At 50.4% G+C, this 19,986-nt stretch overlaps 1 protein-coding gene across 1 annotated transcript; it reads left to right on the top strand.

The window, feature by feature from the left end:
* The first annotated feature begins 5,978 nt into the window (after positions 1-5,978).
* On the top strand, positions 5,979-15,768 carry MCAT (malonyl-CoA-acyl carrier protein transacylase). Its single transcript, XM_046646666.1, has 4 exons — positions 5,979-6,406; positions 7,490-7,577; positions 10,643-10,860; positions 13,974-15,768. The coding sequence occupies exons 1-4, from the start codon at positions 6,011-6,013 to the stop codon at positions 14,397-14,399; spliced, it is 1,128 nt and encodes a 375-aa protein (XP_046502622.1). The 5' UTR covers positions 5,979-6,010; the 3' UTR covers positions 14,400-15,768.
* Positions 15,769-19,986: the final 4,218 nt, after the last annotated feature.

A 19,986-nucleotide genomic window follows, 5' to 3' on the forward strand; every position in this document is an offset into this window, starting at 1 on the left:
GGGGCAGACTGTCGGCAGGCAGGTCGCTTCTCTTCCGAGCGTCACTTTTCCCATGTGTAAAATGGGCACCAGAGACCCTCCTCGGGGATGGCAATTACGGCAGACAGCAAAGCCGTGAGCATCCTCCCACACAATAGCCCTGCCCCCCAATCTCGGGAGGAGCACCCCAGTTCCTTCAGCCGTTGCCCAGGACGCGGAGGCAGCGCTGCACTCTTAGTCCTGGCTCAGCCGCTTTGTTGAGGCTGGTTCTCTCCGCCTCCATCTCCTCATCTGTAAAATGGGCACAGCCTCGTGGGGATGAGGAGGAGGAGGATGCCACGCGGTAACGCAGGCAGGGCGCCTCGCAGACGCTTGGCGCTCAGTGAGTGGAGGCTGCGATCATCACAGCCTGGTGGCCTCCAGTTTGCCAGGGCCACCCTGATGGGACCCGCGTGCCCAGCTCCAGGCCATGGCCACCTCACTTCCTCATCTTGCTCAGCTTTATTTCTGCAGCCCGGGGCCTGTCCCCGCCACGGTGGGCTGACTTGGCATGGCAGGGCCCCTCAGCCCACAGGAGCCACATTGCCCAAACCGGTCCTCCAGGGGCCAAGGTGAACTGCGGCTACCTCTCCCGCTGGCACAGCGGCCTCGGGGGCCACAATCTGACTTTCCTAGGCCCTGGCATCTTGGTCATGGTGGACCCTTCCTCCTTCGACTGAACTGGTATAAAGACAGGTATGATCCAGGTTGGATTCTGTTCATCTTTTTCTTGTGATTTTTAAAAATAATTAAGACATTTTCCTGGGTCCCTCAGAGTATGGTGGCCCCAGGCACTGTGGCTGCTGTTCTAACGGAGTCCATCTGGATGTGCCCCATCCCCCTGCACCCCATCCCCCGGCACCCCCCCTCCCCCAGCCGCCAGCCCTCATCCTCTTCCTGGAAGGAGGTGCCCGTGGCTTTGCAATGTGGCAAACTCTCCTCCCCCGGAAGACCGGTGGGGAGGAGGCCGTGTGGCTTCCCTCTGCCTCCAACTCTGCTGTACTGGCCCTAGGCCCTCCGGGAGGCAGAGATGTCTGTCCCTAAGTATCTGCCGCATGCCTGGGCCAAAGGGAGGGGCTGCAAACAAACTCACAAGGCCCTGCCCTCGTGCAGTTCACGCCCTTTTCACAGACGAGACCCTGCGAGTCAGACGGGCCGGCTGCTGCCTGGGGGTTGGCACTGCAGGTCTGGATACAGATGTGGACGCCCCATCCTGTCGGGCTGGGAGCCGCCCATTACTTGTGCCTCCCTTCTCTCTAGGACCACTGACCCCACCTGAGCCTGGGCAGCAGCCACAGCCCCCAGCTGGCCCCCAGCTCCCCTCTTGTCCCCTCCATGCCCCTCCTCTGCTCGGGACCCTCCACGGCTCTCACTGCCTCAGGATCCAGCCTGAGCCTTTTCCCTGCTACTCGAGGCCCTGCCTGGCTGGGATCAGGGCCCAACTGCCCTACCCTTTCCCACCCCATGCCTTTGCACAGACTTCCCCCCTGCCTGCAGACCCTTCACCTCCACCCTGGGCATCTCCATGTGTCCAAGTCGGACTGCTCTCCAGCATCACTCCAGGAAGCTCTTCCAGAACCCCAACTCTGCCACCCCAACTCTAAGACAGCAGTGACCTCTGAACTCCACAGCACTGAGCACAGGAGCCTCTCTTGGGTGTTTGGCACATGGCAACCTCAAGAAACACATATAATGAGCACCTCGGGGTGCCCAGCTCTGGGCTGGACCCCAGAGGATACAACACAAGCAAACCCAGCCCCTGGCCTCAGTCCATCCAAGGAGGAGGCATGGAAAACAACCCCCCCAATCCCCAGAGGATTGAGCCCACCTCCTGTGCTCAGAGAGGTGAAGGGACATCCCTGAGGTCACACAGCTGATCGGTGATGGAGTCAAGATTCACACCCAGGCAGTCCAGGGCCTGCACTCCTACCTATCCTGTCATTCGGCTCTGAATTCCAATGTGACTCAAGTACCGTACCTCCTTATATTTCATGTGTTTACTTTATTACATGAGTAATTCATATTTATGGTAAAATTGGAAAATACAGACAAAAAAGAAAAAATGAAGTCACCCACTCTCCCATCACCCAGAGCAAAGCACTGCCGCCACCTTCCTGAGCTTTTCCGTGCCTTACTCTAAGCATGTGCACACGTGCCTTTACAAGAATGTCTTCATGCTGTAAATGTTTTTGCTATTTGTAAATGGTCTTACAATAAATCAGAAACCTCTTTCTACATTAACAAACATTTGTCTACATTGTTTTTTGTTTTTGTTTTTGTTTTTGTTTTGGTGAGGAAGATTGGCCCTGAGCTAACATCTGTGGCCAATCTTCCTCTTTTTTTTTTCTCCCCAAAGCCCCAGTTCATAATTGTATATCTTGTTGTGAGCCATTCTAGTTCTTCCACATGGGACGCCGCCACAGCATGGCTTGATAAGCTGTGTGTCTGTCCCCACCCAGGATCCGAACTCGCGAAACCTGGGCCACTGAAGTGAAGCACGCAAACTTAATCACTATGCCACCAGGCCAGCGCCCTACATTGTTTTTCTTAATTGTGAGATGTTCCATATAAATGGAAATGTGTATCAAACACTTGTGTGCCCTTTAAAATAATAATAAAAAGACACCCGTGTGTCTGCCCCCTGGGTTAATGAAGAGAAGATTCTTGGTCCCCTGGGGCCTCCTGGTGCCCTCTCCAGGGATTCCTCCCCACCATCCCGGAGTCACCTCATCTTGACTTGTGGGTTGGAAACGGCCTTGCTTCCCTTTAGAGTTTTATTAACACCACCTAGGATGTTTCCCCGAGCGCTATATTGAACAGCTGATGGCCAGACCAGAGGAGGACCCCCAGGAGGGCAAACTGAACTGAGCCTCTGGGGCACAGACTGGCCTCAGCCTCCCCGAGCAATTACATGGCCCCTTCTGGGGCAGTCGGAGGGCAAGGTTAGGGGAGGCTCCCCTGTCCGCATGGCTGGCAGGGCCGTGGCATGGGCATTCAGCAGGAAATGGCCAGAGTTGTGGGCTCTTCCGTCTGCTTGCTTCTGAGCTCACTGTATCTGTGCTCCGATCTCAAGAGGAGGGGCGGACACTGCTGTGAGGGAGAACCAGTGTCCTCAGCTGAGACAGGCAGCAGGGCATGGAGGAGAGAACAGGGTCTCATGAGCCTGTGATCAAGACCTGTCAAATTCAGCCAAGATCCTGGGCCGGGCTCCTGAGGGATTCTGTTCTTAAACAGGCAGTACAGTGGCAGCTGGCATCTTGGTGACAACAACCCTCAGTACATCCTTGGAGTCACACTTCTCCCAACTGGACTGGCCACTCACAGGCCTGGTGCACATGTCATCCTGGGGTCTCTCTTCATCACCACCCTAGGGATGCCCTTGACCCCTCTGCTTGCCGGCTCCTCATTTCCTGCATGGCACATCCTCGCCTTTCTTGGTTCCCTGCATTCGTGATGAGCCCATCCTCCAGGAGTTCTTGAGAAAGACTGCTTAGGAGGCGTCATGTTTGAAATCCTGCACTCTAGCCATGGTTGACTGATGCTTGGCTAAGAATTCGAAGTTGGAGATCCTTGCCCTTGAGCATCATGCAGACTTGCCGTCCTCCAGCTGCACGGTGCCGATGAGCAGGGTGGACTCAGTCCATGTTTTGAGCCTTTGTATGTAACCTGTTTTGTTCTTCCTGGAAGATTTTAAGAGTTTTGTACCCAGAGTTCTGAAATCTCGAACTGATATTCCTCTATGTGGGTCTAATTTAACCCCTTGTGCCAGCGCTCAGGGGGCCCTTTCATACGGGAAACACGGCCTTTATTTTTCGGAAATTGAACCATCTTTTGGATGATTTCCTTCCCTCTGTTTCCTCACTTCTCTTTCCGGAGCCCCTATTACTCAGAACCCTAGTCTGCTCTTCTAACTTCCTTTTCCCTCCTACTTCTCACGTTCTGCTTTTTTGCTTTACCTTCTGTGTGGTTTCCTCAGCTTTCTCTTCCTGGCCTTCTACTGAGCTTTTCAATTCTGCGATCCTGTTTTTAATTTCTAAGGGGTTATTTTTTGTTTTCCGAGTGTTCTTTTTTTTTTTTTTATAACTTCCTGTTCACTTTTCATGGATGCAGTGTCTTCTCGTACCTCTCAACTATCAATGACAGTTTTCTTACAACAGTTATTTTCTTCTCGCATCATAGTCTCTGAATCTCATGCATTGGCTCCCCCACCCCCATTTGTAAGAGGCTTTCCTCACATGCTTGGGAATCTTTGGTTGCCTGCTCGTGATTAAAAGAAAGGAGGGAAATAAGTCTGCGGATGGTATTTGTTGGCTTAGCTTTACTGTAAAGTTAAACTTGGTGGGTCATTTGTCTAGGAACTTCCTGGAGTGTCAACATCTTTAGGATTTCCTTCTTGGACTGGGCAGATTCCCTAAGGTCCTCAGTCCCTTGCCTGGAGGGTAGCCGTCTGGCCCGAGGTTTCTGGGGCTCAGCTGGGGGGAAGCACTGGAGGTAGTCTCCGCTTTCTCAGTCAGTCTACACCTGTTTCAGCAGAGTACCCACATTCACCGCTGCCCCTGGTGTGCCCAGCCCTTTGCAGAGGTAAACCCTCGGTGTTCGCCAGAATGAGAGAGGGGCATCCGCCAGTGACTGGAGAGAGGGAGGGGATCTAAAGATCTCAGTGTTCTTCAAACACACCTTCCAATAGTCCTCTTTATTTCCGCCTTCTTCCACCCTCAGATCGAGCGGCAGCTGGTGCTGCCAGTTCCTGAGCTTTCGAGGATTCTGTTGCATGAATAAGGGTTGCTTCTCAGCTTTCCCCAGTTTCGGGAGGAATTTGGCTGTCTGGAGTGGGCTAAGTCCAGTAATACTGGTCTTCCTGCTTCCCAGCTTCCAGAGAGCCTGCTGCTAGGCCCTCCTTTTCTGCTGTCCCTGTCCTTGTGGATTTGTCTTCAAAAGATTCCTGCAGTGTGGGTTTACGGGCTTCTGGAGGCCGTGTGCGCTCTATTCATGTCTCAGCCTGAATATGGTTGGATGACCACGGCGTTGAGTAGATTTGCCATCATCCGTTGAGCTCATCTCCTCTAGTTAGATATGCAGCTTATTTCCATTTTTCCTCATCAAAAGCAAGGCTGCCGGGGATGTCCTGAGAGTGAGATCTCCGTTCATTTGATTCTTTTCTTAGCAGAAACTCACTGAAGGAGATTTGCTGACATGATTCCACCTAGATCTCTCTCATTACGAGGTGTGCAGTGCGTGTGCTCATGCGAGGCCCCTGGGCTCCTTAGAAGAGGCTGGCAGGAACCGAGAGAGGAGCAGGGGAAGGGGGTGTAGTCATGGGTGAGGTCAGAGTTGGATTCTTTCTGACCCAGTCTCACACCACCGCTCAGAAGCCGCATAACCCCAGTTTCCAATCCCCTTCTGTCACTAACCACCTGTCACTCAATCTTCCAGCCTTTGTCTACTCATCTGTAAACTGAGGATAATAGCACCTATCCACCACAGTGTTGCTGTGAGGAATTAAGCTAATGTCTGAAAAATATCCCGGGTTTTGTTCAACGGGTCACCTATTTACTAGATGCTTCTGTGCCGGGCACCGTGTCCGGTTTGCAGGAAGCATTATAAGAGAAGCGTTATCTTGCCCACTGCACAGCGTTGGTGGGAGAATCACAGACGAGAAAGAACGTGGAAGCGTCTCAAGCACGTTTCACACGCCAGGTGGAAAGAGTGAACACTACATTGCGTTGCGCCGTTTGTTCAACAGATATTTCCCGGGGCTCATTGTGGCGCAGGGCCGTGCCGTCTGCCCTCCCGTGGAGGTTTACGTAAGCGCATGCGCCCCCAGCACGCAGGGCAGCCGGGTCTAGGGCCCAGGGCGGAACCAGAAACTGCGGAACCTTTCCTTCCGCCCTCGGGTGCCCTGACCCGCCCGGCAGGAAATGAGCCACGGACCGCGCCGCCGCAGTCGGGCCCCGGTCGCCACGGTAACGCGCGTGGTTCGCGTGTCCTCGCCATGAATGTCCGGGCGGCGCGGGCTGCGTGGGCCCGGGGCTGCGGCGCCTCGAGCTTCCCGCGGCCCCCGCCGGGCGCGGTGGACGTGGCGGAGCTGCTGCGCGATGCGGCGGTGGAGGAACCGCGGGCGGCGGCGGCGCGGCGGCTGCCGGGCCAGTGCTCCGTGCTGCTCTTCCCGGGCCAGGGCAGCCAGGTGGTGGGCATGGGCCGCGGGCTGCTGCGCTACCCGCGCGTCCGCGAGCTCTACGCCGCCGCCCGCCGCGTGCTGGGCTACGACCTGCTGGAGCTGAGCCTGCGCGGGCCGCAGGAGGCCCTGGACCGCACCGCGCACTGCCAGCCCGCCGTCTTCGTGGCCTCGCTGGCCGCCGTCGAGAAGCTGCATCACCTGCAGCCCGCGGTGAGGCCCGAGGCCCCGGGGCCGGCCGGAGTGTCCCCGCGGCTGACTCCTGGCCGATTCTCACGAGTACCCGCTTTGGGCCAGGCCCTGTTCTAGGCGCTGGGGCTACAGGCGGAGCTTGCATCTTCGGGGCAGGAGACATCATAAATATACGATGTAAAGAACGTAGCGTGTTAGAGGTGGAAAGTGTTATAGAAAGGAAAACAGAACAGAGAAGGAGGCTGGGGAGTCGAGGGCCGAGCTGTGATTTTAAATGATCCTTAATCATCTAATTAGTTGCTAAATGATTTTAGGGGGATTCAGCTTCATCCCTAAATGATCATTGAGAAGATGATATCTGAGACGGTCACTTCACTTGAAGGTGTGAATTGATTGCTGTTGATACTTCATAATATCAAAATAGTAAATGTTAAGCTAGTTCTTTAAACCCTTTACCCCATTTCGCCCTGTAACAGCCTCGTGAGTTAAATACTGCTATTTTGTGGATGGGGAAAGGAGACTTGGTGATATTAAAGGGTTAGGTAGTGGTCCTGTTGAGTCGTGAATAACATTGAGTGCTTGCCCTGGGCCAGGTCTGTGCTAAGCACTTTCGAGACATTATCTTCATGTGATTCTCTCAGCAGCCCTGTGATGTAGGTCCTGCTCTTTCTCCATTTCACAGATGAGACAGCTGAGGCTTCAGGTTGGTTAGGGAACTTTCCCAAGCTGAGAACTGAATCCGGCTCTTTGTGACTCTGAAAGTCATGCTCTTGACTTCGGTGCTTAGCTCCCTCCTGCTCCATCGGTCTGAGAGGCAGCCCCAGGGCAGAAGCGATGGAATCCAGAGCCCTAGGTTGGAGTCTCACCTCCCACTCAGAGTCAGCGAGCTGGGTTTAACTCACCTTGCCAGGGAAGTTCCTCATCAGTAAAGGGGCCGCATCAGTGATTGTCAAAGCCACTTCTCTGTCTCCTCATCTAGCTGGAGCACCAGGCCAGTGGGACCTGGCTCACTGAGCCACTGAGCACCTTGCCAGCTCTCAAGTGCAGAGCCCTGGATGGAGCTCTCTGAGAACTTGGCCTCACATTCTGCATCTGTCACCACAGGTTATTGAGAACTGTGTTGCTGCTGCTGGATTCAGTGTGGGAGAATTTGCAGCCCTAGTGTTTGCCGGAGCCATGGAATTTTCTGAAGGTACACAGAAAGGGGTTTGGTTTTGTGCAGGGGTGTTGTCTTCCTGGGCTCACTGGGGCCAAGGGACATTGCCATAAATGATTGTGGACCCATTCTGGGGTGATAAAGAAGGGAGCACGTGGATGGGGATGACATTGGAACCCGAGGACCAGACTTCACCTAGATTCCCTTTTAAGCCTGAAGGGTTCATCTGGGATTTCCTTTCTTTTGGTAATCTCATGAAATCTGCTTGCTTGACTGTCTCTCCCTTATCCCCTGTGTTCTTAGTCTGTTCACACGCTTCCAGTGCCTATTGCTTGGTAGAAGCTCAGTAAATATGCATTAAATGAAAAAGTAATTGAATGTTTGATCTTGAGCCATATCAGTTTCACTTCTTAAGATTTTTGTTTATGGTTAAAACAGATCAACATTTTTGCTTATAGATAAATATGGGCAAAGGACTTGAATAGACATTTGTCCAAGAAAGATATCCAAATGACCAATAAGCACATGAAAAGATATGCAACATCACTGATCATTAGGGAAATGCAAATCAAAACCATAATGACGGGGGCTGGCCCCGTGGCCGAGTGGTTAAGTTCGTGTGCTCTGCTGTAAGCGGCCGAGGGTTTCGTTGGTTCGACTCCTGGGCGCGAACATGGCACTGCTCATCAAACCACGCTGAGGCAGCGTCCTACATGCCACAACTAGAAGGGCCCACAACTAAGAATATACAACTACGTACTGGGGGGCTTTGGGGAGAAAAAGGAAAAAAAATAAAAATCTAAATTGTCTCTTCAAAAAAAAAATGCCATTAAAAAAACAAAATCCACAATGACGTACCACTTCATACCCACTAGGATGGCTTTAATTTAAAAAGACGGAACAAAAAGCAGAAAATAATAAGTGTTGGCGAGGCTGTGGAAAAACAGGAACCTCACACATGGCTGGTGAGACCGTAAACCAGTGCAGCCGTTGAGGGAAACAGTTTGGTGGTTCCTCCAACAGTTAAACATAAGTTACTGTACGACTCACTAGTTCCACCTGTAGGTGTATCACCAAGAAATGAAAACATGTCCACGCAGAAAACTTGTACACAGATGTTTGTAACAGCGTTCTTCATAACAGCCTAAAGATGGAAACAGTCCACATGTCCATCCTCAGATGAGTGGATAAACAAATTGTGGTCTATCTGTACAATGGAATACTATTCAGCCATAAAAAGAAGCAAAGTACTGACACCTGCTCCAACGTGGATGAACCTCAGAAACGTCCTGAGTGAAAGGAGCCAGGCACAAAAGGTCACGTAGTGTGTCATCTCTCTCATATGAAATGCCCAGAATACACAAATCCATAGAGACAGCAGATTAGAGGTTCCTGGGTGGAGGGAAGGAGAAATGGGGAGTGGTTACTTAGAGGATACAGGTGTTTTATGTTTTATAATTTGATATTGTATATTTATATTTTACCTCAGTGTTTTTTTAAAAAGCATTATAGGAAATGAAAATAGTTTCATAGTTCCACATCCTAATAAAACTATTTTACACATAGTTTTATGTGTACATAATTTGCAGAATTAGAGCCTGTGTACATTCTGTGTTGAATTTTTTCACTCGGCATCTTGCATACTTATTTAATGGCTGCACGGGAGGATTTCCACACGCTTTCTCCACATTCCTCTGTGTTGTCTTACTTCCTGCCACAGGCTCTTAACACATTTGCTCCACAGCTCCAGTTGCGTAAGGAGGCTGAAAGTCCAGTACAGCTGTGCGTGATTGCCGAGTGAATGGAGATGTGTTAGAAAGGGGACAGGAGTGCCCCTCAGACCCTCCCCGTTGTCCCATTGAACCTGCGCTGCCCCTTCACCTCTCCTTGGTCTGCTCATGCCCTTCCCCCCGAGGGAGCAGACCCAGGACCAGGACAATGGGTGTCCAGTCATCACAGGCCATTCTTACGTGGCGGTCATTGGAGCTGCCTGCCTGGGCACGGCCCTGTCCTCTCACCTTGCGCTGGAGCCACGCTGACCCAGGAGCCCGCGTTTCGGGTGGCCTGTCTTGGCAGCGTCAGGTTCTCCAGCTCTTAGTGAGGGCAGCACTGCTTGATTTATGGTAATTGTGAGACTGCGAGTCAGGGACCAGTTTGTAGTTTGTGCATCATTCCAAGTATCTTGATGCCTCTTGATTGTTTTTCCTCTTCAACATGATTTCTCTTAAGTAATAACCAAATTGATAATTCCCAGGGCCAGCCCAGTGGTGTAGTGGTTAAGTTTACATGCTCTACTCAGCAGCCGGGGTTCACTGGTTCGGATCCCAGGCATGGACCTATGCACCGCTCATCAGCCATGCTGTGGTGGTGTCCCACATGCAAAATACAGGAAGACTGGCACAGATGTTAGCTCAGGGCCAATCTTCCTCAAGCAAAAAAGGAAGATTGGCAACAGATGTTAGCTCAGGGTGAATCTTCCTCACCAAAAGGAAGAAAGAAAGAAATCCCAGTTTTCACAACAAGCCAGGCAGATTAGATATTATTATCCCCATTTTACTATCTAAAACTCTCGCTTGGAGGGAGGTCATGACTTGTCCGAAGCAATGTAGCTCAAAGTCTGTTCCTTCTCACCCGACAGCAGGATTTCTCAGAAGCAGCACTGCGGGCGTTTTGGACCAGATAATTCATTGTTGTAGGGGCGCTGTGCATTGTAGGACGTGGAGCAGCATCCCTGGCTTCTACCCACCAGATGCCAGTAGCACAGACCCCCTTCCCCGTTGTAACAATCAAAAATGGGCTCCAGACACTGCCCTGGGGGCACAGTCACCCCTGGTTAAGCAGCCCGTCCTGCGCCGAGCCGCTGTGAGGCAGGAAGCCATGGGTTAATTCGTTAGTGCCAGGGACGGCACCTGCTTTTCCATGGTGGTGGCGGCGTCTCTGTGCAGCAGATACAGATACAACTGTGGCCTTGTGGCCTGGCGGCGGACACCAGTGTGAGTGTCTCCCGCACGCAGTGTGGACCTTAGCCTTGTCTTTCAGGTCTGGGCTTCCCTCCTTCATTACGTGCCCTGATTTCTCCAAATGCCCTTCTCTCTGGATAGGTCTGTATGCAGTGAAAGTCCGAGCCGAGGCCATGCAGGAAGCCTCGGAAGCTGCCCCCAGTGGGATGCTGTCTGTCCTCGGTCGGCCTCAGTCCAAGTTCTCCTTCGCCTGCTTGGAAGCCCGGGAGCACTGCAAGGCTGCGGGCATAGAGAACCCCGTGTGCGAGGTGGCCAACTACCTCTTTCCCGACTGCAGGGTGATTTCAGGCCACCTGGAGGTGGGTGTTGACGGGCGCAGTCCTCACGGACCCCAGTCCGCTACAGAAGGTGGGGGCCGTTCCACGCCTGTGAGCCCACAGTAGTGCGCTGGGTTCTCGGCTGAGCCGAGATCTTGGGAAGTATTTGAGGGCCTGGGGAGTGTGTGGTGGAGCGAGCACTGCACAGGGAGCAGGAGGCTGGGATACTGTCCCCCTCACCTCATACAGACCGGGACCTCGGGCAACTTGCCCAGCCCCCTATGGAAAGTGAAGGGGCTGGACCAGGTGGTCTCCAGGCCCTCGCCTGGTGCACTCGGGGCTTCTCACGGCCGCTGACCCGGTTGCTTCCTCAGAGAGGAGAAGCCCTTCCTACAGGGTTGCTCCGACCTGCTCTTTCTCCCGGGTCTGTGTTGGCACCCAAGTTAATTTCCTTTCCTCTGCCCGCCCTTCCCTTCTCTCTTCCCCACAATCATTGCTCGGGCAGCTCCTGTGCAGCAAGCACTGAGGACACAGACTGGTCAGCCAGAGCTCCTGCCCTCCCAGGAAGGCCGGCTGTGAACAGATGACTCCAGGTTGCAGGGTCAGGCTGACAGCAGGGGCCTGAGGAGGTGGCCCCAGGAGTGGGGCCTGGAGGATGAGTTTGCCAAGAGGAAGGGCATCCCACACAGAGAAGGAGGGCGCGCCCGATGGAAAGGGCAGATCCTGAGGGCCGAGCTTGGGAATGCTGGCGGAGTGCGGGTGGGGACCTGTGCGGGGCTGCGGCGCAGGGCCAGTACTTACACCTCTCCAGGCCCCAGCGGCAGTCCTGTGCTCGCGGAGGGGGGTCTCAGTCCCATCTTAGATGTGAGGAAGCTGAGGGAGAGGCAAGTGCTTGGAGATGGTGGAGGGAGACCTGGAACTCGTCTGTCTCACGCTGGCGTCTCTGTCTCCTCCACTCACCTTCTCCGTTCATCCTCCCCTTCAGGGCCTGGCCCTTGTGCCAGGTGACCTCGTGTCTCCTCTGAACCAGTGAGTGGTCCCTCTTGTGACAGTTCTGAGACGGTGGGAAGATGAGTTACAGTGGCCCCAAGTTACTCACGGAGGCAGCTGCTCTCTCCCATTAGAAAGTAACCCAGAAGGGAGCCAGGAGGGGCCCCCAGCCAGGGCAGGAATCTCCCCCCAGCCAGGGCAGGCTCCCAGCCAGGTGGGCATCCGGTCCAGATGACGACTCCTGGGACTCCCAGGTTTGGCCTCTTGGTGCTGTTGGAAGTGCCACCGCAAAGAGCTGAGCTGAGGACAGGGCTTCCCCTGAGCAGCAGAGCCCAAATCCAACAACTGATCGAAGAAGGCTCTGTCTCTGCTAGACCAGTGCCTTGGCCGAGGGCCAGCCGCATAGGAGCCTGCTGGACCTGAGGCCATGGCCTTGACTTCTGCGGTCTTCCCTCGAGTTGGATGAGTGCAGAGACCTTACAGGGAAAGCACTTTGAGGCGGCTGAAATGACACAGGAGGTGCCACAGAGTGTCACCCACATGGATGCCGGTGGTCAGAGCAGCCCAGGCATGCTGGGAAGGGCATGGGCTGGGGACTGCAAGAGGCCTTGGTTCAGAGATGCTCCCGGGGCTTGTCCCTCAGTGTGATGGGACAGACTGGAGGTGACAGTGGACATGAAGCACCTGGTCAGTCAGGACAGGGTAGACTGCTGCAGGGACAGACAGTGCAAACCTCCACGGTTCCCGCAGGTGTGGTGCGCATGTGGTGCGGTTCACTGTGCTGGGCTCTGCTCCACTTCCCTCCCCGCCCTGAGCGGCTCTGGAGTCCTGACAGACAGGAGGCAGAGGAGGCTGGATGGGATGAGCCACAGGCTGCAGCTGGCCGGGCCTGGGTGGGCAGGATATGCTCCTGCAGGGAGGGGTCCATGGAGATGGACAGACGAGCACCATCCAGCCAAAACTCCTGGTGCCTCCTACCCTCTGGGGACACAAAGAGCTGCCTCGTTATGTTTTTTCCAGTAGATATGGATGGGCTTGGTATACAAGATGATAATGATTGCTAACCCTTATACAGGACATGTGCCTAAGCAGCGTTCGATCCATGCCCCCATGAGACAACTACTGTTGTCATCCCCGTTTTATAGATGAGGAAACTGAGGCACAGAGACGTAAAGTGCCACTGCCTGAGGTCATGCAGCTCCTGTGACCACAAGGCTTACCTTCAGTCTTCCAGGGAGCAGCTGGCCCAGCCTCTCATCAGGCTGTGCGTGGCTGCTGTCGGGTTGAAGGGACATAGCAGAGGGTTTAGTGCACAGGGAGCCCTTGAGATCCCAGTGGAGGGATGAAGGGCCTCCACTGTCAGCGTGGCAGGCCGTGGGCTGTGTCTCTTAGGAATATACTATTTTAAAGATATTTGCAAATTACGCTGTTTGCCAACACTTCCAAATTTGGGCCTGTTAGCCCCAGAGGCCCCTTCTGGGCCGAGGCCCCTCCTGGGGAAGGTTTTTGGTTTCAGGGAGAGAGAGAGTTCTTCTCTAGAGAAACCGCGGAGGAGAGTTCTCATGGGAAAGACCCCGCGGGGTGAAATGAGGCTTCGAGTCTCCTTCTGAACTTTTTTCTTGAAGATTATGGAGTGATAAGAAAACAGGTTTATTAAACATTATGAAGGGTAGCAGAACTATAATTGAAGATGAACACTTACTGTTAGTTTATAGATGCTTGCACACCTCCTGCCAGTCACTTCCCAGCACCTTGTGAAGTAGACGAAACTCTGCTCACTTTATGGGTGAAAAAAAATGCCAAGGCATTGAGTGATATTTCTGGGCCCCGAGCTAGTGAATGACAGGAGCTGGGACAGGACTCGTGTTTCCCAACCTCGGATCTCTTTCAGCCACGCAGTAGTCACCTACCCAGGTGGGGCATGTGAATGGTCAGATCCCCGGAGGAGGACTTGTGGGACACTGAATATGCAGCTGATTTTAAAGGAATAAAGAGGTGGATTGAGTCTGTCACTCTAGGTCATTTGCAGCCTGAACTACGTGTGCAGATGTGAAGAGAGAAGCATATTCTGTACACAGGACTATGACGGTGCCAGTGGTGACTGCCTCTCGGAGTTTCTTCCTCTAAGATCTGCCTGGCTTAAACCTCCTTTCTTTTTTCTCCAGGCTCTGCAGTTTCTCCAGAAGAATTCCTCTAAGTATCACTTCAGACGCACCAAGATGTTGCCGGTGAGCGGTGCCTTCCATACCCGCCTCATGGAGCCAGCCATGGAGCCCCTGGCGCAAGTTTTAAAGGCAATTGATGTCAAGAAGCCTCTGGTTTCCGTCCACTCAAACGTCAATGGGAACAAATACATGCATCCGAAACACATCCAGAAATTGCTGGTCCAGCAGGTGGTCTCCCCAGTGAAGTGGGAGCAGACGATGCATGCCATATACGAGAGGAGGAAAGGCACCGAGTTCCCCAGGACGTTTGAGGTGGGACCTGGGAAGCAGCTGGGAACCATCCTGAAGAACTGTAACCTGCAGGCCTGGAAGGCCTACAGCCCCGTGGAAGCGATGGAGGCTGAGGACACAGACCAGGACCTGTAGGCGTCCCCTGGTGGCCACGGGGTGGGGGTGGCTCAAGTGGAGGCTCTGGTGGGCGGAGCACGGCCTGTCCTCCCCAGGAGGTGGCTCTGCCCTGTGCCTTCTCTGCCTTCCTGTCTAGCCGCCTCTGAGTGATTGGGAGGGACTGTTTGCAAAGTGCTTGGAATGCCACATAAAAAGCACTAAATATGAGTATTTCTTCACATGACACTGTCCATTTTTCCCCCTTGAAACGCGTTTGAATTCTGGGGATAAGGATGCAGCGGTGCCGGGCTGGTGATGTGGAGAGCCTGAGTTCCTGCTCCACCACGTGGGCAGAGCAGAGCACCTGCCAGCTCAGGTGGCGCCTCTAAGATGGGCCGAACCAGCCGCCTGGCAGGTATGTGCTGAGGCCCTTGGGGGCTTGGCCTGTTGCCATGATGCCCTTTCGTGTGGGTGCTGTGGGCAGACTGGCGTGGCCACAAGGCAGGCCAGTACCAGAGGCTCCTCCGCTGTTCCGGGAGCCTCTGGCCACCACACCAGAATCTTAGCTCCTTTGTCACGAAATCCAAAGGGCTTTAGGACCCAGTTGGCCTTGGCAGCCATTCTCGTGTGCGCGCACACACCCCCCAACACACTCAGCTGTTGGGAGACCCAGCCCCACATTGGTTTACTTACCCAGGAGTATTGAGTGCCTGCTGTGTGCCAGGGAGTGAGTGACCTCTGCCCTGGTGGGGAAGAGTGTCCTTTATTTAGCAAGCTGGATGGGACATGGGAAGGGCGGCTGAGGGCCCTGCTTCCTCCCACACCCCCAAGTCACCCCTCAGACAGTGACTACTGAGTGCCTGCTTTGTGCCCACAACCTGGTCTGGCCAGGCCCACCCTCATGGAGCCATCTCTGCCGCTCCACCCCAGGAGCACACGCAGGCTCTCTACAAATGCAACTCTTTGCATTAATGTTAAATGGGAGGAATGCTAAGCCTCTTTGGGTGTTCTTTTCATTATTCAGTGATAGCGGGAAAACCTCACTGGGAATGAGAGCTCTGAGTTCATCTTTAAAGGTTGCTGTTGTGTAGACCTGCGTCCAGTCCTGGATAGAGTTTCTCATGTTCAGTTCTATGCTCATTCTCAGCAGGGGAGGGGCCCTGCTGGCCTTTGGGCAGGACTGGGCATCATTGTGTGGGACCGTCCTGTACTTCTGGGCAGCCGTCCTGGCTCCTCCACTACATGCCAGTAGCACTTCCAGGCGTGTGACCCCCCCAGGCATGTTTCCACGGCCCCAGGTGAGAACCCGATTTTCACCACGGACTGAGTCTGAAAGTTCCTTGGGGCACAATGAAGAACTCTCTCTTAAAATTTTGTTTCAGAAGTTTTCAGGGGCCGGCCCTGTGGCTGAGTGGTTAAGTCTGCACGCTCTGCTTCAGTGGCTCATGGTTCACTGGTTCGGATCCTGGGCGCGGACCTACACTCTACTCGTCTAGCCATGCTGTGGTAGCATCCCACAAAGAAGAACTAGAATGACTCACAACTGGGATATACAACTACATACTGGGGATTTCGGGAGAAAAAAAAAAGGAAGGTTGGCAACAGATGTTAGCTCAGAGCCAATCTTCCTCACCAAAAACAGTGTATCTTTAAAAAAAGCTTTCAGCCATCAAACCACAAGGGAAGAGAGCAAGAGAAGAAGAAAGGAACAAAGAAGAACTACTAAAACACCCAGAAAAAAAGTAACAAAATGGCAATAAGTACATATTTATCAATAGCTACTTTAAATGTCAATGGACTAAATGCTCCAGTTAAAAGGCATAGGGTGGCTGACCGGATAAAAAACAAGACCCATATATATGCTGCATACGAGAGAGACACTTCAGACCTAAAGGCACACAAACCGAAAGTGAAGGGATGGAAAAAGATATTCCATGCAAATGGCAAATAAAAGAAAGCTGGAGTAGCAATACTTTGACAAAATAGACTTTAAAACAAAAATTGTAATGAGACAAAGAAGGGCACTACATAATGATGAAGGGAATAATCCAACAAGAGGATATGACATAGGAGCAGCTAAATATATAAAAGAATTATTAACAGACATGAAAGGAGAAATAGTAACACAATAATAGTAGGGGACTTTAACATTCCACTTAGACAAATGGACAGATCATCCAAACAGAAGGTCAATAAGGAAACACTGGCCTTAAACAATACATTAGACCAGATGGACTTAGTAGATATATATAGAACATTCCATCCAATGACTGCAGAATACACCTTCTTTTCAAATGCACATGGAACATTCTCCAGGACTGACCACATATTAGGCTACAAAACAGGTCTCAGTAAATTTAAGAAGATTGAAATAATACCAAGCATCTTTTCTGACCACAAAGGTCTGAAACTAGAAATTAGTTACAGGAAGAAAATCAGAAAAGTCACAAATATGTAGAGATTAAACAAAATGCTACTGAACAAAGATTGGGTCAACGAAGAAATCAAAAATTTCCAGAAGACAAATGAAAATGAAAATACAACATGCTGAAGTCAATGGGATACAGCAAAAGCTGTTCTAAGAGGGAAGTATATGGTGGTACAGGCCTACTTCAACAAACAAGAAAAATCCCAAATAAACCATCTAACAGGTCACCTAAAGAAACTGGAGAAAGAAAAACAAACAGAGCCCCAAATCAGGAGAAGGAAGGAAATAATAAAGATCAGAGCAGAAATAAATGAAGTAGAGACTAAAAAGCAGTAGGAAAAAAATCAATGAAACCAAGAGCTGGTTCTTTGAAAAGATACACAAAATTGAGAAACCTTTAGCTAGATTCATCAAGAGAGAGAGAAGGCTCAAATAAAATCAAATGAAAGAGAAGAAATTACAAGACACCTCAGAAATACAAAAGATTATAAGAGAATACTATGAAAAGCTATATGCCAACAAATTTGATAATCTAGAAGAGTGGACAAATTCTTAGAATCATACAACCTTCCAAAACTGAATCAAGAAGAAATAGAGAATCTGAATAGACCAATCACCAGTAAGGAGATCAAAATAGTAATAAAAAACCTCCCAAAAAATAAAAGTCCAGGGCCAGATGGCTTCCCTTGTGAATTCTACCAAACATTCAAAGAAGATTTAATACCTCTCCTTCTCAAACTCTTCCAAAAAACTGAAGAGAAGGGGAAGCTTCCTAACTCATTCTACGAAGCCAACATTACCCTGATACCAAAACCACACAAGGACAACACAAAGAAGGAAAATTACAGGCCAATATCACTGATGAACACCGATACAAAAACCCTCAACAAAATACTAGCAAATCAAATACAACAATACATGAAAAAGATCACACACCATGATCAAGTGCGATTTATTCCAGGATGCAGGGATGGTTCAACATCCACAAATGAATGTGATACACATTAACAAAATGAAGAATAAAAATCACACGATTATCTCAATAGATGCAGAGAAAGCATTTGACAAAATACAGCATCCATTAATGATAAAAACTCTGAATAAAATGGGTATAGAAGGAAAGTACCTCAACATAATAAAAGCCATATATGACAAACCCACGGCTAATACCATTCTCAATGGAGAAAAACTGAAAGCTACCCTTCTAAGAACAGGAACCAGACAAGCATGCCCACTTTCACCACTCTTATGTAACATAGTATTGGAAGTCTTAGCCAGAGCAATCAGGCAAGAAAAAGAAATAAAAGGGATCCAAACTGGAAGGGAAGAAGTGAAACTGTCAGCATTTGCAGGTGACATGATTTTATATGTAGAAACCCCTAAAGAATCTATTTAAAAACTTATAGAAATAATAAATGGTCAAGTTCCAGGATACAAAATCAACATACAAAAATCAGTTGTATTTTTATACACTAATAATGAAGTAGCAGAAAGAGAAATCAAGAATACAATCCCATTTACAATCGCAACAAAAAGAATAAAACACCTGAGAATAAACTTAACCAAAGAAGTGAAAGAGCTGTACACTGAAAACCATAAAACATTGTTGAAAGAAACTGAAGACACAAAGAAATGGAAAGAGTCTGTGCTCTTGGATTGGAAGAATTAACATAATTAAAATATCCCTACTTCCCAAAGCAATCTACAGATTCAATGCAATCCCTATCTAAGTTCCAACATTTTTCATGGAAATAGGACAAAGAATCCTAAAATTTGTATGGAACAAAAGACCCCAAATAGCTAAAGGACTCCTGAGAAAAAACAACAAAGCTGGAGGTATCACACTCCCTGATTTCAAAATCTACTACAAAGCCATAGTAACCAAAACAGAATGGTACTGGCACAAAAACAGAGGCAAAGATCAATGGAACAGAACCGAGCACCCAGAAATAAACCCACACATCTATGGACAGCTAATTTTCAACAAGGGAGCTAAGAACATACAAAGGAGAAAGGAAAGTCTCTTCAATAAATGGTGTTGGAAAAACTGGACAGCCACATGCAAAAGAACGAAAGTAGACCATTCCATCACACCATACACAAAAATTAACTGAAAATGGATTATAGACTTGAATGTAAGACCTGGAACCATTGAACTTCTAGAAGAAAACATAGGCAGTACGCTCTTCGGCATTGGTCTCACCAGCATATTTTCAAGTATCATGTCTGACTGCGCAAGGGAAACAACAGAAAAAAATAAATAAATGGGACCACATCAAACTACAAAGCTTCTGCACAGCAAGGGAAACCATCAACAAAATGAAAAGACAACCTGACAACTGGGAGAAGGTATTTGCAAACCATACATCTGATAAGGGGTTAATATCCAAAATATACAAAGAACTCATACATCTCAACAGCAAAAAACTAACAACCCAATTCAAAAATGGGCAAAAGATCTGCATAGACATTTCTTCAAAGAAGATACACAGATGGCCAACAGGCACATGAAAAGATGGTCAACATCACTAACTATCAGCGAAATGCAAATCAAAACTACAGGGAGATATCACCTCACTCCAGTCAGAATGGCTATAATTAAAAAGACAGGAAGGGCCGGCCCGGTGGCATAGTGGTTAAGTGCACACGTTCTCCTTCGGTGGTCCGGGGTTCACTGGTTTGGAGCCTGGGTGTGGATATGGCACCACTTGGCACGCCATGCTATGTTAGACATCCCACATATAAAGTAAAGGAAGATGGGCACAGACGTTAGCTCAGGGCCAGTCTTTCTCAGCAAAAAGAGGAGGATTGGCGGCAGATGTTAGCTCAGGGCTAATCTTCCTCAAACAAAAAAAAACAAGACAGGAAACAAGTGTGGGAGAGGATGTGGAGAGAAGGGAACCCTCGTACACTGTGGATGGAAGTGTAAACTCATGCAGCCACTATGGAAAACAGTATGGAGATTCCTCAAAAATTAACAATAGATCTACCATATGATCCAGCTATTCCACTGCTGGGTATTTATCCAAAGAACATGAAAACATGAATACTTAAAGATACATGCACCCCACGTTCATCACAGCCTTATTCACAATAGCCAAAGCTTGGAAGTAAGCTAGGTGCCCATCAAGGGACGAATGGATAAAGATGTGGTGTATACACAATGGAATACTACTCAGCCATAAGAAATGATGAAAT

Source organism: Equus quagga, chromosome 19 (assembly GCF_021613505.1).
Source record: "Equus quagga isolate Etosha38 chromosome 19, UCLA_HA_Equagga_1.0, whole genome shotgun sequence".
In the NCBI taxonomy this organism is placed as follows: Eukaryota; Metazoa; Chordata; class Mammalia; order Perissodactyla; family Equidae; genus Equus; species Equus quagga.